The sequence below is a fragment of the Mustela lutreola genome, chromosome 1 (genome assembly GCF_030435805.1).
Source record: "Mustela lutreola isolate mMusLut2 chromosome 1, mMusLut2.pri, whole genome shotgun sequence".
In the NCBI taxonomy this organism is placed as follows: domain Eukaryota; kingdom Metazoa; phylum Chordata; class Mammalia; order Carnivora; family Mustelidae; genus Mustela; species Mustela lutreola.
This window is the reverse complement of record NC_081290.1, coordinates 234,526,607-234,551,209: the sequence shown is the minus strand read 5'-3', so window position 1 is coordinate 234,551,209 and position 24,603 is coordinate 234,526,607. Positions and strand designations below refer to the sequence as shown.

The following is a 24,603-nucleotide window of genomic DNA, read 5'->3' as shown; positions in this document are numbered from 1 at the left end:
CACCAGTCCATTTTAAACCACTTACCTCAGGGGAAGATATTATATTTTCTCTGAATAAGGGGAGACTATGTACCTCATACAAGAGAAGAAAATCTGCTTTAAATAGTAAAGTGGGGTTGGCAGAATTTAGGATTTGCTTCACTGAAGTCTACTCATATAATTCCATTCCAATTTTAGAGTTCTATTTCTTTCTAAAAAAAAAGACCTAGCAGAACATTAGGAGGGTTTTTGTTTTGTTTTGTTTCTTTTAGTTTGTCGGTTGGTTTGTTTGTTTAATGTAGTCTAACATACTTTGTATCCTTGCCTGGGCCTTAGGCTAGATATTTAAAGCCCTGAGGTCATTGACTCATTATTTCCTTTATCCTCCTTTTCCAGCTTGTTTATCCCAGAAAGAGCAAATCTATACTTTTCTCATTCTTACTAAAATATTTGGCAGAAATACTTGGACACTCAAATCCTTGCTTTCTTTAAGCACTTGCTTATAGAAAGTAAAAATATATTTGTCACCATATTCTACATACCACCAATGTCTCCTTTGCCAACAGCAGCATAGGCCCTATTTTCCTAAGGCTAATTAGGTGAGGAGCTAATGCCAATTTTCTTTCTTAAGAATTTGTTACCCGGGAAGCTCTTCTGGTATCTATACTTTCGTCAATTAGGGTTCAGAACTACTATGAGTATTAAGGAATTAAGAATTTATTATAGGGATACAATTGTGGGAGGACGTAGGGAAAAAGAAAGACCCAAAAACAAATTTCTAGCCAGATCAGGCCTGCATAAATGAGTTGGTGTTGGAGGAAAACCAGGTACTCTCAGGTTCTGAGACGGGATCATAAAGGAAGTGAGTGTAGAAATTTAAGAAGATGGTTTGTTATTCCTGGCTACTGTTCTGTGTTTGCAGTAAAATATCTGGTGGTGCATTTGTGATCACTGTTAATAAACAGATCAGTAGCTGTGGGGAGCTGTGTGTTACTGAAGGACATGGGGAGAAATGAGAATTCTCTAGTATCACTGTGTTTCTGTCTTTGCCTGCAAACAATATCGAACCACAGAAAACAGTGGTTGCTGTTTCACATTTGCTCCCAGAGCATATGCATTTCTGATGTGACCAACTCTAAACTAGAAACTTATAAGGAAGAGAATTGTGGGAAACAGAGTGCTAGCAAGGTCACAGTTCAGTATCTCAAGACACATTTTATCATCTGTGCTTGTCCAAATGAGAAACACAATTAATTCTCAGTTAATACTTTAAGGAATTAAAGACACATTGTTTAATTAATTGATAGTAAATGAACCAAATAATAAATGAACTCAAAATTTCTTCAGGGTATTTTATTTTTTAAGTAAAACAAAATGACAACCTGTTATTTTATTTTTCTACAAATTAGTTTAAAGAACAAAGGGAGAGTAAAAAAATGTACAGAATGATAATCAGGTCTAAAAGTTATTAAAATATATTATAATTTTGTAGTGATGAAAAACCTATGATACTGGTTCAAGAACAGACAAACCAACTGTAAAAATGAAAATGTAAAAATGAGACTCTTGTACAAATTGAAATTTAATATGAAGAAAGAATATATGAAAATCAGTTCTGAAGTAATGAGTTATTAAGTCATTTATGTTATTAAATAAGTTAGAAATAGAAATATAAAGATATTTCATTTTCTTATCTCTCACCTTAAAATAAATTGTAGTTAGACTGGAATTAAAAGTAAAACTTAACAAACACACACCCTAGTAACAATATAGATGTTGGGATGTTGATATATAATAAAGCTAGGCAGTAACCTTAAGTTGGGAAGTGATAAAGTCATGTGTCATAGGTAATATAATCAGTATTGATTTCATTTAAAATTTAATCTTCCATATGAAAATAAGGTATTAAATATAAAGGGCTTATAGGAAAGTGTTAATGTGTCAAGTGTAATAAAAAACTCATGCTCTGAGACTTTTAAGAAGCTAGTCAGAAACTTGAAGAGGAGGCAAGGAAATCAGTAAATACCATAAAAATAAAGACATGACCTATTCAATCAGTAACGTACTATCTGATGATTCTACTTTTTCTGAGCATATAACCTTTAGAAATTTTTCAAATATGTACAAAATTGATTCATAGAAATGTCACAAAATTGATTCTGAATTTAAAATAACTAAAATATTATGTATGTTCAAGTTATGAAAAGATCAAATGCAAAGGAAAGATTCTCATACATTTAAAAAGGAATACCATATTCCGTAAGTATTAGTGTACACATATCTCTAAATTTAATAGTAAGTGGAACAATTGTCTGTGAAATGATACACAATGCAGTACCATTTACATGAAATAAAAAAATTTATACTCCAACCCCCTTAGAAATTATTGAGTTTGAAAAGATCACTTTGGACTCTAAGAGAGATGAAAAACATGTAGTGGTCATTCCCGTCTCTGAGGATAAGACAAAACTGGAACTGGATGGGGTAAGATTCACAGGTCATTTCAAATTAAATGTCTCATGTATTTGATGAAGAATAACAATCAAGATAAATAAGTCTCAGTAATAATGGTTTTTAATTCCATGCTGTGTGGACATTTGTTGGATGTTTCTTTGTCTTATTTTTGTTGAAGGGAGGGAAAAGTAGGACGTAAAAATGGGGGGAGAAAAAAAGCACTGCAAATGTAATGATGACAAGGGTCATTGTTTGGACTAATCACTCTCACACTGAGTGAAGTAATACAAACACTTCTTCCTTCCAAGGAATTAGTCCTTGAACTTGAAATATTTTAAAATTTATTCAAATCACAGAATCAACAATGGGCCAAGATCAAATGCTCTGGAATATAATGTGGCAGCACTAAATTTAGACAGAGAAAAAAATCTCACAAAGGAACCCACATTTTCCCTGCTAAATCAAAATTCTTGGTAAACAGAGGCAAGAGTACCTACTTTTTAGCAAAGACACGGAGCACTCGCTCTCGAATCTGTTTGGTCCTTACACCATAAATGATGGGGTTGAGTGAAGGTGGGATAACCAAATAGAGATTGGCAACAAGAATGTGAATGTAGCGTGGTATGCTGTGTCCAAATCGGTGAGTGAGGAAGGAGAACACTGAGGGGATATAGAAAACACAGATGACCCCAACGTGAGAGCCACACGTACTGAGCGCTTTTAGCCGAGCATCCTGTGATGGGAGGCGGAAGACAGCTCGCAGAATGTAGACATAGGAGATGCAGATAAGGACCAGATTCAGTAGAAAGAGAGAGACCACGAAGAGCCCATAGATGGCATTGATACGGATGTTTCCACAGGACAGTTTTGCGATGCCCATGTGCTCACAGTAGGAATGAGCTATTACACGAGCCTGACAGAAGGGCAGACGGTAGATGAGATAGACTATGGGAAGTGTAAACAAAACTGGACGAAACACGATGCACACGCTGATGCCCACCAGTACCCGAGACGTCAAAATGGTCGTATAGTGGAGTGGAGCACAGATGGCCACATAGCGGTCAAAGGCCATGGCCACCAGGACCTCGGCTTCCATGCCAGTGAAGGCATGGATCAAAAACATCTGGGTCACACAAGCCCCAAAGCTAATCTCATGAGCATCAAGCCAGAAGATACCCAGCATGCGGGGCACAGAGGTTGTGGAAAGGGCCAAGTCGATAGTTGAAAGGAGGGCCAGGAAGTAAAACATGGGCTCCTTCCACAGGCTCTGCTCCATCTTGATGACCAGAAGAATTGTGGCATTGCCCAGTAAAGCCAAAAGATAAACTGAGCAGAAAGGCAGGGAGATCCAGGCATGAGCCCCTTCCAGACCGGGGATTCCAACAAGGAAGAATGTGGTTGGGTGAAAAATACTCTTGTTGGGATAAAACATCCTTCCAAATGACAGAGAAGGAGATGCCATTCCTACAAAGAGGGGAAAAAAGTTTGAAGGTGATCATGAAAATGACTAGCTTTGTCCTTTAATATATAGTGAAAATGAAAAGGGTTGCTATTTGAAAGGGCTTGTTAATATATTTTGTTATTATAAGCCAAGCCATACTCATTTAAATAGGCCACTCTCAAATAATTCAATCCTCTTTCTTTTAACCTACAAGGCTTATCAGCAAGCCAATGGCAAAATTATAAGACACAAAAAGTTCTATCAAATATGGAATAATTTCGTGTGCTCTATACCTTTTGTAAAGCTCCTATCTGAAAAGATATGCAAAAAATCAAGTATCACACATGGAAATGCAGATATAATCCAAGAGGCGACAGATCAGCTAGAAGCAACATTTCAGGCACAGATGTACAAGACAATTCCTTAATTAGGAAATGCAGAAATTATCTAATGATTCATTCATCACTTATTGACATAGAGAAAATGCCACAATCTGGCCAAACATTCTATCAAAGATAAGCAAAATATTAGAAGTACATTGCCACCATCAAAAGCACATACTAGGTCATACACCTCTATACTTGAAACATCCCAGAAAGAAAGATAATGATAAACCATATGTCTATTTTTGTTCATGTCTCTATGTCCCAAAGACCAACCCATTGCATAGTTATTGTATTACAGAGTGTTAAGGGAATGGTGATTTCTAGCAGTATTTGAAAGCTTCTTCATTTATTCTCCATGCCATATCAGTTCGTCTGGGAAAACCTGCCAAGTTTACAACTGCTACAGAATGAGCATGTACTGCATTCACTCCTTCTGCCTGATGAACTAGGAATGTGGGCAAAAGACTACGTAGAAGGCTTCAGGGTGCAGGGACCTGAAGAAGGCATTTTGAGCAGCACAAAACTGTCTGGAAAACAGTCTGTACAGAACTGCTCTCTGTAGATGTTTAAAGGGCACAGAGAAGGTGGCTTTTGCAATGCCTTCAAAATGATGAAGCACCTAGTCACTGATTAGCTCAAATAATGAAATAAATGGACATTCTCTAGGTCTCCACCTTCAGACAGAGTGGTTCGAGATCAGAAATAGTAGCACAGGCTCCAGTTTTTAATGTGTTATACAGCTTCATAGTTCTCTGGGAAGAATAACAAGGTAAAAAAAAATGTTATATACATTCTAAGATTAGATGTGTGTGTTTGTGGAGGGGAGATAGAAGAGCTGTATTTTGCAATGCCTCCCTTATTTGTGCTTTTTTAAGAACTGAAACTCCATGTAACAGGCACTGTCCAGTAGTGGGATGCTAGCCAGAAATAAGCCTTCTAACCCCCAAACACCTGCCTTGGGTTTCTCTCTGAAAATAAACTCTCAATAACATGGCACTGCTCACCTCAGGTTTTCACTGTGCTTCGGAGGTCCATCTCATTCATTCCCTATAACCACAGCAGAAACAGAAATGATGCTTTATTGACCAACTATATAATCATTCTTCAGATGCATTTTTAAATGCCTTGAATCTCCTAGATTTTTATTTATTTATTTTTTATTTTCAGCATAACAGTATTCATTATTTTTGCACCACACCCAGTGCTCCATGCAATCTGTGCCCTCTATAATACCCACCACCTGGTTTTAAGGATACCCAATCTCCATTTAAAAGTTGCAAGGTTAAACTGAAAACAGTAAAAAAAAAAAAAAAAAAAATACAAAAAAAAAACTACAATGAAAAAAAAATTTTCAGGAAAAAAAAAATATGTTGCAAGTTTCTTCCCCCATTAGATTCAGAAATTGGACCACATGATGCATATCATATCATATCATAACAAGCCAGTAGCTCTTCTCAGCCACCTTTAACCATCTCCCTTTCATTTGACTACAGTACATACTGAAATCAAAACCACATTCATCTTTGATGATGCATTCCTCCACAGGAAGAGAGACACAAGGAAAATCTCAAGTAGCATAGCTTTGTGTGCTTTTCTTAAAAACAAAACAAAACAACATTAACAACAAAAAAAAAATTTCAAGGAGAATCATTTTATACTAAGGTCTTAGTTGCTTATAAAATTAGAACTCAGTTTTCTAATATAAGATCCATCTTTGATGATGAATTCATCCACAGGAAGAAAGACACAAGGAATATCTCAAGTAGCACAGCTCTATGTGCTTTTTTTTTTTTTTTCCTTTTAAAAAACAGCTCAAGGAGAATCATTTTATACTGAGGTTTTAATTGCTTATAAAATTAGAGCTCAGTTTTCTAGTATAAATTGTGCCCTGGGACCAAATCCTCTGAGATTACCAGCAAAAGTCTTGACTATGACTTAGAGAAAGAGAAGCCTAAGAAAAAGTGACATGAATAGGAATATATAGAGAGAAAACTACAAATGTGGGGCAAAAACACTCAAATATTATCATTACTGTATAATATAAAGATAGATACCTCCTATCTCCCTTAAGTAATATTTTGCAGCCTAATTCTATGGATTGTTGTTTCTTATATTTAAAAAAAAAGATACTTAATCCATATTCTACATTAAAAAATAATAACCTGGGGCGCCTGGGTGGCTCAGTGGGTTAAGCCTCTGCCTTCAGCTCAGGTCCTGATCTCAGGGTCCTGGGATCGAGTCCCACATCTTCTTGGCAGGGAGCCTGCTTCTCTCTCTCTCTCTGCCTGCCCCTCTGCCTGCCTCTCTGCCTACTTCTGATCTCTCTCTGTCAAATAAATAAATAACATCTTTAATAATAATGATGATAATAATAACCTGGCCTAGAAGACCCATTTTCTTTCCTTTTTAAGATTTTATTTATTTATATTACAGACAGAGAGATCACAAATAGGCAGAGAGGCAGGCAGTGGGTGGGGGGGGAAGCAGGGTCCCTGCTGAGCAGAGAGCCCAATACAGGGCTTGATCCCAAGACACTGAGATCATGACCTGAGCCGAAGACAGAGACTTAACCCACTGAGCTACCCCAGTGCCCTGGGAGACCCATTTTCTCACTATCTCCCTGCATGGACCTGACCATGTGCTCTAGGTTCATTGAATGCTTGACTATGGGGATTGACATCTGTGAGTTTTTGGTCCTACTGTCCTTTGTCCATAATTGATCTTCTCAATTTTCCTCCTTGACAGTTTATAATATCTATGTCACAGAAGCCACAGAGAGAAGTGGTGAATATATCCTATCCTAGAGTTGGTCTGATCCAGTTCAGATACTGGATTTCCCACTCATATGATTTGGAAGAGTTTGTACTGTTATGAGATATAAATTACTCTTTACACATAGAATAGAGTTCACCAGGGAACATACGTGAGCCTAGGATTTCATTATGGGAAGTATTTGATTACTAATTCAACTACAAATGTATACTCAAATTTTATTTTTCATCTTCAGTTACTTATAAAGACATTTTGAGATAAACAAAAACTAACAGACTTCTTTGCCAGCCAACTGACACAATAAGAAACGCTTATACAATAAGAAATGATAGAAAATGTCCAAAGTTTTTTATTTATTTATTTTTATTTATTTATTTTCAGCATAACAGTATCATTATTTTTTCACCACACCCAGTGCTCCATGCAATCCGTGCCCTCTATAATACCCACCACCTGGTACCCCGACCTCCCACCCCCCTGCCACTTCAAACCCCTCAGATTGTTTTTCGAAGTCCATAGTCTCTCATGGTTCACCTCCCCTTCCAATTATCCCCAACCCCCTTCTCCTCTCTAACTCCCCATGTCCTCCATGCTTTTTGTTATGCTCCACAAATAAGTGAAACCATATGACAATTGACTCTCTCTGCTTGACTTATTTCACTCAGCATAATCTTTTCTAGGTCCGTCCATGTTGCTACAAAAGTTGGGTATTCGTCCTTTCTGATGGAGGCATAATACTCCATAATATATATGTACCACATCTTCCTTATCCATTCATCCGTTGAAGGGCATCTTGGTTCTTTCCACAGTTTGGCCACCGTGGCCACTGCTGCTATAAACATTGGGGTACAGATGGCCGTTCTTTTCACTAATCTGTATCTTAGGGGTAAATACTCAGGAGTGCAATGGCAGGGTCATAGGGAAGTTCTATTTTTAATTTCTTGAGGAATCTCCACACTGTTCTCCAAAGAGGCTGCACCAACTTGCATTCCCACCAACAGTGTAAGAGGGTTCCCCTTTCTCCACATTCTCTCCAACACATGTTGTTTCCTGTCTTGCTAATCTTGGCCATTCTAACTGGTGTAAGGTGATATTTCAATGTAGTTTTAATTTGAATCTCCCTGAGGGCTAGTGATGATGAACACTTTTTCATGTGTCTGCTAGCAATTTGTATGTCTTTATTGGAGAAGTATCTGTCCATATCTTCTGCCCATTTTTTGATATGATTGTCTGTTTTGTGTGTGTTGAGTTTGAGGAGTTCATTTATTATAGCACCAAGAACCATAAGATACCTGGGAATAAACCTAACTAAAGAGGTAAAGGATCTGTACTCAAGGAACTACAGAACACTCATGAAAGAAATTGAAGAAGACACAAAAATATGGAAGACCATTCCATGCTCTTGGATTGGAAGAATAAACATTGTTAAAATGTCTATACTGCCTAGAGCAATCTATACTTTTAATGCTATTCCAATCAAAATTCCACCGGTATTCTTCAACGAGCTGGAGCAAATAATCCAAAAATTTGTATGGAATCAGAAGAGACCCTGAATCGCTAAGGAAATGTTGAAAAACAAAAATAGAACTGGGGGCATCACGTTACCTGATTTCAAGCTTTACTACAAAGCTGTGATCACCAAGACAGCATGGTACTGGCATAAAAACAGACACATAGATCAGTGGAACAGAGTAGAGAGCCCAGATATGGACCCTCAACTCTATGGTCAAATAATCTTCGACAAAACAGGAAAAAATATACAGTGGAAAAAAGACAGTCTCTTCAATAAATGGTGCTGGGAAAACTGGACAGCTATATGTAGAAGAATGAAACTCGACCATTCTCTTACACCGTACACAAAGATAACCTCAAAATGGATAAAAGACCTCAATATGAGACAGGAATCAATCAGAATCCTAGAGGAGAACATAGGCAATAATCTCTTTGATATCAGCCACAGCAACTTCTTTCAAGATATGTCTCCAAAGGCAAAGGAAACAAAAGCGAAGATGAACTTTTGGGACTTCATCAAAATCAAAAGCTTCTGCACAGCAAAGGAAACAGTCAAGAAAACAAAGAGGCAACCCACGGAATGGGAGAAGATATTTGCAAATGACAGTACAGACAAAAGGTTGATATCCAGGATCTATAATGAACTCCTCAAACTCAACACACACAAAGCTTTTTAAATGGCCATAAATGAAGAAATGAGAATCATTGGAAATGCTGAATAATCATTTTAACTACTATCAACTGAGCCTTGTGCCCCCAAATTTTTGAATTATTGCAAAAAAAAAAGTACTTAAATGGACAGAAGACTGTATTCACTCAAAGATATTATACTTCCATTAAAATTAAACTACATAAAGAATCTACACGTAATGTATACACTTTCATTTATAAGTGTACATGAACTATATAAAATAATATATGATATAATTTCAATGAGCAAGTCAAGTCAAAAATACAAAACAACATATATTGAAACAGCAAAACAATGTCAAAATGTTTGCGGTTCACCGCAATACAGACAATATTATTGTCTCTCATTCTAATTTATGGAGTTTAAAATTTTTAAGTAATGACCATACACAATTTAACAATGAAAGCTATCATAAATGAATATTAACTGAAAAAATTACTCCACTCATATCAGACCTATTGTCAAAAAGGATATCTTTAAAAAAATTGGTTTCCCCAGATTTTAAAAAATGTTACAGTTTCTGCTGTCAAGATGGCAGTCTATATAACTACTGTCATTCCCCAGAAAGCTTCAGATATATTAAAATTGATGTTAAAACTAAGTAACAACTAAGTTAAAACTAAGTGATAGGTCGATCGATCGATCTTCAAAATCAGTTGAAAGAGCCATTAAAGGGCAAAAGTCAGCAGTCTTGCATATACTTGCAAACACAAGGGGTAGTTAGATTTCAAAGACAGGGAAGGGATGTGAAGGTTTCTGTCTTGAGGTTTTCAGAAAAGCCAGAGGCAAAAAGCACCAAAAGGCAAATTCCTAAAGAATTATGTGGAGTTTCATAGCAGTGTCTCTGCCAAACAAAACTCCTACTCTGGATGCTATAGTGTGTCATCCACATTCTCCTTTCAGATCTGAAGTTGGTTGGATTTGTTTCCTCCTGCTGTCATAATAAATTATCACAAGTTTAGTGGCTTAAAACAACACAGACTTATTACCTTAAAGTTATAAATTTCTGTAGGTTAGAAATTAAAAACATATCACTAAAATCAGAAAGTCAGCAGGATAGCTTTCTTTTCTGGAAGCTTTAGAGGTAAATACTTTGTCTTGACTTTTCCAGCTTCCAGAGGATGCCCACATTCCTTGACCATGTGCCTCCTTCAGTCTTCAAGACTGGCAATTGCTGATGTCAGCCATTTGGGTTGTTGTAACAGAATACTATAGATTCGGTGGCCTATATACAACAGAAATTTAAAGTCCAAGATCAAGGTGCAGGCAGATTCAGTCTGTGGTAGAAGCTTCCTGGTTCCCAGATGGTTGCTATGTCCTCACATGAGAGAAGGGAGGAGGGAGCCCTTTGGGGTATCTTCCAAAGGATATTAACTCCCCTCCATTCCATAATTAAGCTCCATCTTCATGACCTTATCCCCTCTGAGAGGTCATGCCTACAAATACCATCACATTGGGGATTAGATTTCAGAATATGAATTTGGAGGGAGACACATCGTCTATAAGAGCTAGTCAAGAGTTTCTCTCATCTTTATTTTTTGTTTAATTTCATTTATTTGAGAGATCACAAGAAAGATAAAACACAGGCAGCAGGGGAGGGGCAGAAGGAAGGAGAGAGGCAGACTGCGATCCCAGAACTCTGAGATCATGAAGTGAGGCGATGACAGATGCTTAACCAACTAAGCCACCCAGGCACACCAAGGGTTTCTCACATCTTACCTTTAGATGTTAGATTTCTGCTCCCTCTCATTTCCACCTTTAAGGACTTTTGTGATTACCTTGACCCTATTGAGATAACTTAGAATAAAGTCTCAAATTTAAGGCCTGATTAATAGCAATCTAAATTTACCTTTATTCTTCAAGGTAACCTACCCACAGTCTCCTAGGACCCAAATATGAATACCTTTTGGGGAGATGGGCCATTTTCTGCCTATTACCAAGGTTGGTAATATCTGTTTCTTTGTGTATTTGAGATCTTTAAATATCCCATAGTGATTACTGTAATTTGGTAGAAGAAATAAAAAATGAGAAGGCATGCAAATATATTTATGTATTATCAGACAATTAAAAGAAAAGTTCACTATTGATACTCTGGTAACATGTTATTTTTTTTTCTATTTTTCTGTTGCCATGTTTTGCTATATAAAACAAACAAAACAAACAAGTAATTGAGTTGATTTAAATTTGGCTTCTTGACTGAAAGAGTAGCCATGAACTATCCTAACAATCAGCCACTGTATGAGAGAATCTTCTTTGGTATTTATTCTGTTGAATGATGACCTTCTGACTTGTAAGAGTGTGGAAGTCTGAGGAGGCTTGATGTTGTCCACATCTGAGACTCGGTTTCTGTGAAAGTTGCATTTTCCTTGATGACATCCAACATGCTTCAGCTTCAGTGTCTTTGCATTTGCTGTTCCCTCTGCCTGGAAAGCTTTCCCGCAGCCATCACTCCATTCCAGATTCCACATGACTTGCTCCACCTTCCCTTACCCTTACCTTAAAGTCACATTCCTGACAATGTTACTTAGAGTGACTAACTCTCACCATCAGCATCCTCTCCAACTTCAGAGCCTTATATTTCAACACAGTTCATTTTTGTCATCTATGTAATTTTTTATTCTGTTTCTTGTATTTCACTGTCCGTGCTGTTTACTACTCTACAGGCAGTGCCTAAATGGCACCTGACACATAGTAGATGGTTGGTGCATAGTTGTTTCAATTCATCAGTGAGTGAATGATAAAATTGATGTATCCATTTGAATGTCCAAGGTCAGCTCCTGTTACTCATGGAAAACCCTCTAGAATGGAAGCTTAAACACTCAACTCTACCTCTCCATATGAACTACTCTTCCTTTTCTGTTTCTGTCTCTTCATCGGCAAAAGAGTTGATATCCTCATATGATGATATTGATGATATTAGGACTATAGGACACTGAAACTGGTTTGACAAATGTCCCCCTTTTTCAGGTTTCAAAACGGAGATTAAAAGGATAAGGTAATTCATACATGGCTTTAAATAACTAGTCAGGAAAAAGAGTGATTAAAATGATTAGCCTCTGCCTTCTGCATTTTTATTCCTGCTTTCCACTACTGATGGGAAACCTCCTCCACTGGGATGACATGATAGGTTTCTGTATGATTCAAAACTGTATGCATTTCCTCACTTCAGGATAGTGCAATTATGCTAAATATTGAGTCATTATGATGCAATGTTAGTGTACTTCTTTACTTTTTAGCACTTCACTTTTAATAAATATTGACTCAAGGTGGTAGTTGCATGATACTAAGAAGATATACCCAGACTTAATATAACCTTTAGCTTATATATATTTGGAGCTTTGGACAAGCCACCCCCTCCCTTGCAGAGATTCAAAAGTAATAGCCTAAAATTGATTCCAGGAACCCTATTGGAAAAAAATGTTTTAAAAAATTTACAAGACCAAAACAATAATAATATGTAATCATCATCATCATCTTCCTGGAAATATGCTAATTGTAGATTTGGAAGCCAAGGTCCAGAATCAGAACATGGTCTATTGGAGTCTGGTATATTCTATTCCACTAGAAAAGGAGTTAATCCAGATCTCAGAGCTTTCTTACCCCCACTCTCCCTAGGGAATCCCAACACAGACCAAATTCCCACTCTAGAGGCTTGGCCACAGTATAAAAAAATCCTCCCACCAAAGCAAAAGGAGATCAGAAGGTTGCTAGGGGAGATTTTCTAACTACTCCAGGAGTCCTTGTTGGTAAGCAATGCTTTGCAAGTATGGGTCTTATCTGTGGCCAACTGAGCACAAGAAAAAGAGTGGTAGATAATGGGATAGGAGGGAGTGGGAAAACTTGCTGACTGAAGGCCAGGGATAAAGTGACTGTAAAAATGTGCGGCATAATCTCTATGTTCACGTGAGCAACTGCTGCTTTTATTTTATTTTATGTTATTATTCATCCCGTGTGCTAATCCCAGAGTGTTGTCAATCAACTGGAATTAATTTCCATTGTTATATTTAGAAGCTAGGAGAATCCTAAGTTGGTCAGAACTGAAGGGGGAGGTTCAGTTGGTGATGATTTTGATAATGAGAAAAGGTAGCTAATTAAGTGTCCTCTATTATCTTTAGGTCTCCTATAGGACAGAGACTCTCTGGTAACCTGTACTTTAGGTCAACACACATTTCTGAAGACTTATGCCTTACAAAATAGAATGCTCCTTCCCAATGACACCCAATTCCACCTCTTCTCCTTCTTGTTGCTGGGGATCCCAGGAATGGAAACACTGCACATCTGGATCGGCTTTCCCTTTTGTGCTGTGTATGTGATTGCACTCATTGGGAACTTCACGATTCTGTTTGTGATCCAGGCTGAGAGTAGCCTACACCAGCCTATGTTCTACTTCCTGGCCATGCTGGCTGCTATTGATTTGGGTCTGTCCACAGCTACCATCCCCAAGATGCTCGGAATCTTCTGGTTCAACCTCAGAGAGATCATCTTTGAAGCCTGCCTTGTGCAGATGTTTTTCATTCACAGCTTCACACTTATGGAGTCAGCGGTCCTGTTGGCAATGGCTTATGACCGCTATGTGGCCATCTGCAATCCACTCCGATATAGCACCACCCTCACCAACCAGGTTGTTTCTGTGATTGGTGTGGGTGTGTTAGTGAGAGCATTTATTTTTGTGATCCCATTTGTATTTCTTATCTTACGGTTGCCCTTCTGTGGGAATCATGTCATTCCCCATACCTACTGTGAACACATGGGTCTTGCTCGCCTCTCTTGTGCCAGCATCAAGATCAACATCATCTATGGCTTATGTGCAATTTGTAACCTAGTCTTTGACATCATAGCCATTGCCCTGTCGTATGTTCAGATACTCCGTGCTGTTTTCGGTCTTCCTTCGCGTGAAGCCCGACTCAAGTCCCTCAGCACGTGTGGTTCTCATGTTTGTGTCATCCTTGCCTTCTATACACCGGCCCTCTTTTCCTTCATGACACATCGCTTTGGCCGAAATGTCCCCCACTATATCCACATACTCTTGGCCAATCTTTATGTTGTTGTGCCACCAATGCTCAACCCTATCATATACGGAGTCAGGACCAAGCAGATCTATGACCGTGTGAAGAAAATATTATTACAGAAACAAGGAAAGGAAACAGAATGACACCTAATACGTGTTCAGTTCAATCTGAAATTTCATGAAATTAAATCAGAAAGATGCCTTCTCCAAGAAAGTATGTTAAAATATGTATTTATATTGGCTCTATTCTGTAAGTATTCAAATGTGTTTAATTTCCATGTGCTTTTCAGACCATTTACCACATGCATTGTCGCATCCTCTTTGCCCCTTAAAATTTCGATGTAATAGGTCGTGTCATTTTGCTCTATTCATCTAAATATCTGATTGATATTTACATACCAACAGTTTTAAAGGCATCCATTGACACTAAATTAGTTGATATTTCATGCAGCTTCTTTTTTCTCTGAATATAATCACTTTCTGAGTGTGTATTTCATAACTGCAAGCTGCTGGGGATAACATGATGATGATTCCACTTTCCCTGACTATATGGAATTTATATAGTTTAAAATTATTCAGCAAACTCAACTTATAAACTTCTATCCTTTTTTTTCCAGCCTTTTCATATTTTGATAAGTAAACTTGTCTCCATTTACAAGTATCAAAGACTATTTTTTTTGCCCTTTTTAAAAATATTTTATTTGTTTATATGACAGAAAGCAAGAAAGCTCAAGATGGGGGAGCAACCGGCAGAGGGAGAAGCAGGCTCCCTACTGAGTAAGGAACCCAATGCAGGGCTCGCTCGATCTCAGGATTGAGCAAATGAAGGCAGATGCTTAACCAACAGAGACACCTAGGTGCCCCTAGTCTTGCTTTTTTGAGGCAGATTGCTTCTTCCTAAAGATGACCCCCATATTAGCCCTTAAAGGTGCTGTTGCCACCCTTCCTGTTAGTGGTGGCAGGTAAGGAAGTAGTGGTGAAAGGCACAGAAATCAGTTCCTTTCTTATACACTCACAATGTAACTGAAGAAAGAAATTAAGAATCAATTTCATTTACGGTAGCACCAAAACCCATAAGATACCTAGGAATAAACCTAACCAAAGATGTGCAGGATCCATACTCTAGAAATTACAGAACACTTATGATAGAAATGGAAGAAGACACAAAGAGATGGAAAAACATCCCATGTCCATGGACTGAAAGAATAAATGTTATCAAAATGTCTTTGCTGCCCAGAACAACCTACACTTTCAGTGCAAACCCTTTCAAAATACCATTGATGTTTTTCACAGAGCTGCAACAAATGATCCTAAAATTAGTATGGAATATAAAAGATCATGAATCACTGGGTGAATGTTGAAAAAGAAAACCAAAGCCAGTGGCATCACAATGCCTGACTTCAAAGCTGTGATCATCAAGACAACATGGTTTTGGAAGAAAAACAGAAACACAGATCACCGGAACAGAGTAGAAATCCCAGCAATGGACCCTCTATTCTATGGTCAACTAATCTTCAACAAAGCAGGAAAGAACATCCAATGGAAAAAATACACTCTTCAATAAAAGAATTTATATTTAAAACAGTCTGACAACTCTCATATTTTAAATACACTACAAATGTCATGCACATTTAACAAAATTATTCTTTTTCTTAATTAAATCTCGTATTTACTATCTTTTACTTCAACCTGAGATACAGATATTTCACAACAAAGATTTTCTTCTTTAGAATTTTTTTAAATTTTTATTTATTTTTTTAATTTATTTTCAGTGTACCAGAATTCATTGTTTATGTACCATACCCAGTGTTCCATGCAATATGTGCCCTCCTTAATACCCACCACCAGGCTCACCCAACCTCCCACCCCCTGCCATTCCAAAACCCTCAGATTGTTTTTCAGAGTCCATGGTCTCTCGTGATTCACCTCCCCTTCCAATTTACCCAACTCCCTTCTCCTCTCTAACTCTCCATGTCCTCCATGCTATTTGTTATGCTCCACAAACAAGTGAAATCATATGATAATTGACTCTCTCTGCTTGACCTATTTCACCCAGCATAATCTCTTCCAGTCCCATCCATGTTGATACAAAAGTTGGGTATTCATACTTTCTGATGGAGGTAGAATTTTTTTAATCATGATTGGTAAGTCTCACTTGCTTTGCTTTGATTTTATACATAATTTTACATTTACTTTTCCCATTGTCCTACAGATGCCCCTGAAACTCATCAATTTTTAGTATAAACTAGCAGCCTTAGTGTTTTCTATTCATAAAGGATTTAAAAAAATAGTTCATTTTTCTACGTTCTGACTTATATACTACTGTGGGCTTAATTTACTTCTCATAAACTTTGAAACTTACACACATAAGGTTATTGTTTTGGAAAGTCAACATTCATTTAAATGTTTTCAAATACTTACTATGTCTGTTATTATTCATTCATTTTGCATCTTTAAAATTTCATCTGTAATGATTTTACTCATGTCTGAAAGAAATAAACTTAAATATTACCTGATACACTTTTTTTGGTAGTGAGCTTTCTTTGCTTAAAAAAAAAGCATTTGTTTCATCTTCATTTTAAGGTTATTTAGAGGATATGGTATTATAAATCAACAGGGATCTCCCAGATTTATAGAAATATGACTGATAGGGGGCGTCTGGGTGGCTCAGTGGGTTAAGCCGCTGCCTTTGGCTCAGGTCATGATCTCAGGGTCCTGGGATCGAGTCCCGCATCGGGCTCTCTGCTCAGCAGGGAGCCTGCTTCCCTCTCTCTCTCTCTCTGGCTGCCTCTCCGCCATCTACTTGTGATTTCTCTCTGTCAAATTAATAAATAAAATCTTTAAAAGAAAAAAAAGAAAAGAAATATGACTGATAAAAGCGATCTATATTTAGCTTGTACAATGTGATTTTTAAATGTGTACAGGTTATTATTTTATATGTATATGTTATGAAATGATTGCACAATAAATTTTGTTAGCTCATCCAACACCTCACATAGTTATCTTTTGTTTCTGTAGTGAGAAAACTTAATATTTACTCTAGCAAATTTTAAGAATAAAATACAGTATTCTTAACTACAGTTGACATGTTGGACATTAGATTCCCAGCATCTATTCATCTTATAATTGAAAGATTGTACCCGTTATGAATATTTCTCCTCCCTAGCCACCCTTCTACTGTCTGGTTCTATGAGATTGACTTTTTTAGATTCTATATAAAAATTAGACCATGTAGTATTTGTTTTTGTGTCTGGCTTATTTCACTTAGCATAAACCCTCTTGGAAAGTTTTCTTTCTTTTTAAGACTAAGTAGTATTCCATTGTTTACATGTACAACGGTTTCTTTATCTATTCATTTGTCAGTGGATACATTTGTCAATGGATACTCCTTATCTGGCTACCATGACCAATAATCTAGTGAACTCAGGAGTGCACATTCTTTGAGCTACTGATGTTACTCCTTAAGGTATTTACCAAGAAGTGGAGCTGCATGATCATATAGTAGTGTTATTTTTTCTTTTTTTGAAGAAACTTCATACTTTTCTCTATCATCTCTGTACCAAGCTATTCTATTAAAGAGATCGTCTGTTTTTTTTCTTTTCAGAATAGTAAAAATAGAAAAAAAATAGTAAAGTTAAAAAGTATTTAATTCTTGAATGCCATTTATGTTGTCTTTAAGAATATTGTATCTGACCAGGTTGTCTTTCCTTTTTTCGCTGATGAATTTTCATATTTATATCTCCTGTTATTTTCCCTTTATCTTTGATCAATTGAAATTTTAATGCATCTGGTGTGACATAATTTTATATTATAGGCTGGTAACTATTTCAAACTTCTGATGTAAATATTTTTATTTATTTTCATAATTAGAAAGTTGTCATCCATATTTTTAACCCTCAGTTTGCTCCCCAATCATTGAGAGTCTCTGATGGTTTTTTTCCCTCTCATTTTTTTCCCCTTCCCATATGTTCCTCTGTTTTGTTTCTTAAATTCCACATATAAGTGGAACATGTGATATTGGTCTTTTTCTGACTGGCTTATTTAGCTTAGCATAATACACTCTAGCTCCATCTACAAATGACAAGATTTCATTTCAAGATTTCAAAATTTTTGATGGCTAAATAATATTCCTGTGTGTGTGTGTGTGTGTGTGTGTGTGTGTGTGTATCACCTCTTCTTCATTCATCAGTCAAGGGACATTTGTACTCTTTCCTTAATTTGGCTATTGTTGATAGTGCTTCTATAAACATCAGGAGGCATGGACTCCTTCAGAATCAGTAATTTTGTATCCTTTGTGTAAATACCAAGTAATGTAATTGCTGCGATGTAGGGTAGTTCTCCTTTTTCTGCATCCTCACCAACATCTGTTACTTCCTAGATTGTCCATTTTAGCCATTCTGGTCATTGTGAGGTGGTATCTCATCATAGTTTTGATTTGTATTTCTCTGATGATAAGCGATGGTGAGCGTCTTTTGATGTGTCTGTTAATCCTCTGAATGTCTTCTTTGAAAAAATATCTGTTCATGTCTTCTGCCCATTTCTTAACTGTATTATTTGTGTTTAGGGTTTTGAGTTTGACAGGTTCTTTATACATTTTGGATACAAAGCCTTTTTTATTCATGTTATTTGCAAATATCTTCTCCCATTCCAAAGTTGCCTTTAAATTTGTGGAATGTTTCTTTAGTTGTGCAAAAGATTTTTACCTTGATGAAATCCCAATAGCTCATTTTTACTTTGGTTTCCTGCCCCTACAGAGACTTGACTAGCAAGAAACTGCTGCAGCTGAGGTCAAAGACATTGCTGCCTGTGTTCTCCTCTAAGATTTAATGGTTTCCTGTCTCACTTTTAGTTCTTTCATCTATTTTGAATTCATTAATGTGTAGGGACCAGAAAGTTCCATTGTTATCATGTCATTATCCAATTTTCCCAAAACCATTTTTGAAGAGACTGTCTTTTTTTCCACTGGATATTTTTTCCTGCTTTGTTGAAGATTAGTTGACCATACAGTTATGGGTCCATTTCTGGGTTCTCTACTCTGTTCCATTGATCTATGTGTCTGTTTCTGTGCCAGTACCATACTGTCTTGGTGACTACAGCTTTGTAATAGAGCTTGAAGTTCAGAATTATGATGCCTCCAGCTTTGCTTTTCTTTTTCAATGCATTGTCTTGAAGATCAATGATCGCATGTCCCTTTCAAGAAGACCAGCGTATATTTGGCTGTTCCATAGGATCCTTCTTCAGTGGAAGACAGCCTCCAGTTCAATGGGTTCCAGGTTTCAGAGTGGTCTCAAGATTGAATTCAGGAAACACAGCCTGACAGCAAAAATTCCTGACATCATTCCTGACCTGTTGAAAGTAGCCCAAACTGAACTTATCCTGGTTTCCTAGGTTCTCCTCAGGAATATATTTCTCACACTCATGATGTGGACAATGTTTTTTAAGGACTCTAGGACAGGGTTAAGGGCTAGTGGATTAGGTATGCTAAATCCACTCTAACATTCTATGTTCCCTGAGTCTTTGGAAACTTTCCTTTCTGGTTTTCCTCAGGAATATTCTGCCATTTCAGTTCATTTACTGAAGACCATCTTTGAGTACAGGTATCAGTCAACTATCTAAACATTCTCAAATACAGTGGGTCCAGAATCTCTCTTAAGGTCCTCATTTTAGATACAATTCAGCTTAATGTTATGTCATATTTCTTTTACTCAGATCCAGTAATTTTGTATCCCACATGTTCCTCAGGTTTTATCTGTATAAACTGACAAAACTTTACAGTTCTTTGGTTAATATATTTTATCTCTGGATCCTTCTAGCATTTGTGTCCAATCATAGATCTAGAATCGTACTTCCCCACACGCCAGACATTAGCCATATCTGATTATTGAACATCTGAAATGTGGCAAATTCAACTGAAGGAATGAATTTTTAATCTTTATTCATTTTAATTAAAGTTTAAAGTCTGAAGCCATATAAAATATTTTTTCAGTTCAACATAATGTTTTGTTTTTCATTTTATTTTAGCTATTGAAAATTTAGTGTACAAAATAAGCTGTGTTTTGTGTTAAATACTGGATTAAGAAGACCTACTTTTATCATTTAAATGATATCAAACATTTAGTTGTGATATATGATTGATTTTATATTTAAATACACTTAGATAATATTAACTTAGATTAAGTATTCTATTACTTATTTTTAGCTTTCATAACATGGTCAAGAGAAAATTTTAATAATACAAGTGTCCCACATTTTATTCCTATTAGACACCACTATTCTCAGAAACCATAAGAGTGGTGGGAATTTTTAGGGCATAGATCATCAGTCCACTTTAAGCCACTTACCTCAGAGGAAGATATTATATTTTCTCTGAATAGGGGGAGACTATGTACCTCATACAAGAGAAGAAGGGCTACTACTTCAACCAGAAGTGGAGTTGGCAGAACTTAGGATTTGCTTCACTGAAGTCTACTCACATAATGCCATTCTAATTTTAGAGTTCTATTTCTTTCTAAAAAAAATGACCTATCAGAACATTAGGAGGGTTTTTTGTTTTGTTTTGTTATGTTTCGTTTTGTTTGTTTGTTTGTTTAATATAGTCTAACATACTTTATATCCTTGTCTGGGCCTTAGGCTAGATATTTAAAGCCCTGAGGTCATTGACTCATTATCTCCTTTATCCTCCTTTTCCAGCTTGTTTATCCCAGAAAGAGCAAATCTATATTTTTCTCATTCTTACTAAAATATTTGGCAGAAATACTTGGACACTCAAATCCTTGCCTTCTTTAAGCACTTGCTTATAGGAAGTAAAAATATATGTTTGTCATCATATTCTACATACCACCAATGTCTCCTTTGCCAACAGCAGCATAGGCCCTATTTTCCTAAGGCTAATTAGGTGAGGAGCTAATGCCAATTTTCTTTCTTAAGAATTTGTTACCCGGGAAGCTCTTCTGGTATCTATACTTTCGTCAATTAGGGTTCAGAACTACTATGAGTATTAAGGAATAGAGAATTTATTATAAGAAATTAGATACAATTGTGGGAGGATGTAGGGAAAAAGAAAAACCCAAAAACAAATTTCTAGCCAGATCAGACCTGCATGAATGAGTCGGTGTTGGAGGAAAACCAGGTACTCTCAGCTTCTGAGACGGGATCATAAAGGAAGTGAGTGTAGAAATTTAAGAAGATGGTTTGTTATTCCTGGTTACTGCTTCTGTGTTTGCAGTAAAATATCTGGTGGTGCATTTGTTATCACTGTTAATAAACAGGTCAGTAGCTGTGGCAAGCTGGTGTTGCTGAAGGACATGAGGAGAAATGAGAATTCTCTAGTATCACTGTGTCACTCTGTCTCTGATGGCAAATATTGAACTACAATAAACAGTGGTTGCTGTTTCCCATTGGCTCCCAGAGGATATGCATTTCTGATGTGACCAACTCTAAACTGGAAACTTATAAAGAAGAGAATTGCAGGAAACAGAGTGCTAGCAAGGTCACAGTGCAGTCACTCACCAAGGCACACTTTATCATCTGTGCTTGACCAAGTGAGGAGCACAATTAATTCACAGTTAATACTTTAAGGAATTAAAGACACATTGTTTAATTAATTGATAGTAAATGAACCAAATAGTAAATGAACTCAAAATTCCATCAGGGTATTTTTATGTACAAAAAATCTCAGCCTGGGGGCGCCTGGGTGGCTCAGTGGGTTAAAGCCTCTGCCTTCGCCTCAGGTCATGATCCCAGGGTCCTGGGATCGAGCCCCGCATCGGGCTGTCCACTCCGCGGAGAGCCTGCTTCCTCCTCTCTCTCTCTCTGCCTACTTCTGATCTCTGTCTGTCAAATAAATAAATAAAATCTTTAAAAAAAAAATCTCAGCCTGTTATTTTATTTTTCTACAAATTAGTTTAAAGAACAAAGGGAGAGTGAGAAAAGTGTAGGAGGATAATCATCTTTAAAAGTTATTAAAATATATTAAAATTTTGTAGTGATGAAAAACCTTGGGATACCAGTTCAAGAACAGATAAACCAACTATACAAATGAAGAGCAGACCCTTTTACAAATTGAAATTTAATATGAAGAAAAAATAAGTAAAAATCAGTTTTGAAGTAATGAGTTATTAAGTCATTTATGTTAATAAACAGGTTAGAAATAGAAACAGAAAGTCATTTCATTTTCTTAAATCTTGCCTCAAAATAAATTGTAGTTAGATTGGAATTAAAAGTAAAACTTAACATACACACACCCCATTCACAACAGGTGTTGGGATATTGATATATATATTAAATCTATGCAGAAGTCCTAAGTTTTAAAGTGATAAATTCATGTGTTACAGGTAATATAATTAGTATTTATTTCATTTAAAAATTTAATCTACGATATGAAAATAAGGTACTAAAGATAAGGGGCTTATAAGAAAGTCTTACTCTGTCAAGTGTAATAAAAAAATCATGCTATGAGACTTTTAAGAAGCTAGGCAGAAACTTGAAGAGGAGGCAAGGAAATCAGTAAATAAACACCATAAAAATAAAGAAGAGCATGACCTATTCAATCAGAAACCTACTATTTGATGATCCTACTTCTTCTAAGTATAGAACCTTAAATTTTTTCAAATATAAACAAAAATGATTCTTAAAGATGTCATGATATTGATTCTGAATTAAAAATACCTAAAATATATATATTCAAATATGAAAAGATAAAAACACATATTAAAGACTCTAGTATATTTAAAAAGGAAAATTATATCCCCTATGTATCAACATTGATCTCTAAATTTAATAGTGAAACAACTCTCTGTGAAATGGTTCACACTGCAATACCATCTACATGAAATGAAAAATTTTAATCCCAAACCCCATAGAAATTATTAAATTTAAAAATATCAATTTAGATTCTAAGAAAGATGAAAAGGATGCAGTGGTAATTCCCATCTCTGAGGATAAGACAAAACTGGAACTGGGTGGGATAAGACTCACAAGTCATTTCAAATTAAATGTCTCATATATTTGATTAACGTTCAAGATAAATAAGCCACTGTAATAATAATTTTTAATTCCATGTTGTGATAATAAAGGTATTTGTTGTATGTTTCCTTGTCTTATTCTGTTGAATGGAGACAAAAGTAAGATTTAAAAATGGGGGGAGAAAAAAAAGCAGTGCAAATTAATGATGGGAAGGGTCAATTCTTGGACTGTTCACTCTCACAGAGTGAAGTAATACAAACAGTTCTTCCTTCCAAGGAATTAGTCCTTGAACTTGAAATATTTTGAAGATTATTCAAATCATAGAATCAACAATGGCCAAGATCAAATGCTCTGAAATATAATATGGCAGCAATAAATTAAGGCGGAGAAAAATCTCTGAAAAGAACCACATTTTCCTTGCTGTATTGAAACTCTTGGAAAACAAATGTAAGAGTACTTAATTTTTAGTAAAGAAACAGAGCACTCGCTCTCGAATCTGTTTGGTCCTTACACCATAAATGATGGGGTTGAGTGAAGGTGGGATAACCAAATAGAGATTGGCAACAAGAATGTGAATGTAGCGTGGTATGCTGTGTCCAAATCGGTGAGTGAGAAAGGAGAACACTGAGGGGATATAGAAAACACAGATGACCCCAACGTGAGAGCCACATGTGCTGAGCGCTTTTAGCCGAGCATCCTGTGATGGGAGGCGGAAGACAGCTCGCAGAATGTAGACATAGGAGATGCAGATAAGGACCAGGTTCAGCAGAAAGAGAGAGACCACAAAGAGCCCATAAATTATATTTATACGAATATTTCCACAGGACAGTTTTGCGATGCCCATGTGCTCACAGTAGGAATGAGCTATTACATGAGTCTGACAAAATGGCAGGCGGTAAATGAGATACACCATGGGAAGTGTAAATAGAATTGGACGAAACACAATGCATACACTGATACCCACTAACACCCGGGTTGTTAAGATGGTTCTATAATGGAGTGGAGCACAGATGGCCACATAGCGGTCAAAGGCCATGGCCACCAGGACCTCAGCCTCCATGCCAGTGAAGGCATGGATCAAAAACATCTGGGTCACACAAGCCCCAAAGCTAATCTCATGAGCATCAAACCAGAAGATACCCAGAATGCGGGGCACAGAGGTTGTAGAAAGGACCAAATCAATAGTTGAAAGGAGGGCCAGGAAGTAAAACATGGGCTCCCTCTGAAGGCTCTGCTCCATCTTGATGACCAGCAGAATTGTGGCATTGCCCAGTAAAGCCAAAAGGTAAACTGAGCAGAAAGGCAGGGAGATCCAAGCATGAGCCCCTTCCAGACCCGGGATTCCAGTGAGGAAGAATGTGGTTGGATGAAAAGTGCTCCTGTTGGGATAAAACAT

At 36.7% G+C, this 24,603-nt stretch overlaps 3 protein-coding genes across 3 annotated transcripts; 1 reads left to right on the top strand and 2 right to left on the bottom strand.

Annotated features, from left to right (window-relative positions):
- Positions 1 to 2,926: 2,926 nt before the first annotated feature.
- LOC131821103 (olfactory receptor 52J3-like) lies at positions 2,927 to 3,865 on the bottom strand. The gene has a single exon (XM_059156862.1). It carries the CDS (start codon positions 3,863 to 3,865, stop codon positions 2,927 to 2,929), a length of 939 nt encoding a protein of 312 aa, XP_059012845.1.
- A 9,568-nt stretch (positions 3,866 to 13,433) lies between these two features.
- On the top strand, positions 13,434 to 14,387 carry LOC131821093 (olfactory receptor 52E2). The gene has a single exon (XM_059156855.1). The coding sequence runs from the start codon at positions 13,434 to 13,436 to the stop codon at positions 14,385 to 14,387; it is 954 nt and encodes a 317-aa protein (XP_059012838.1).
- Positions 14,388 to 23,664: 9,277 nt separating this feature from the next.
- On the bottom strand, positions 23,665 to 24,603 carry LOC131821082 (olfactory receptor 52J3-like). Its single transcript, XM_059156852.1, has one exon. The coding sequence runs from the start codon at positions 24,601 to 24,603 to the stop codon at positions 23,665 to 23,667; it is 939 nt and encodes a 312-aa protein (XP_059012835.1).

Coding starts and splice junctions, on each gene's coding strand:
- LOC131821103 (XM_059156862.1), bottom strand. CDS start 3,865: ATGTTTTATCCCAACAAGAGTATTTTTCACCCAACCACATTCTTCCTT.
- LOC131821093 (XM_059156855.1), top strand. CDS start 13,434: ATGCTCCTTCCCAATGACACCCAATTCCACCTCTTCTCCTTCTTGTTG.
- LOC131821082 (XM_059156852.1), bottom strand. CDS start 24,603: ATGTTTTATCCCAACAGGAGCACTTTTCATCCAACCACATTCTTCCTC.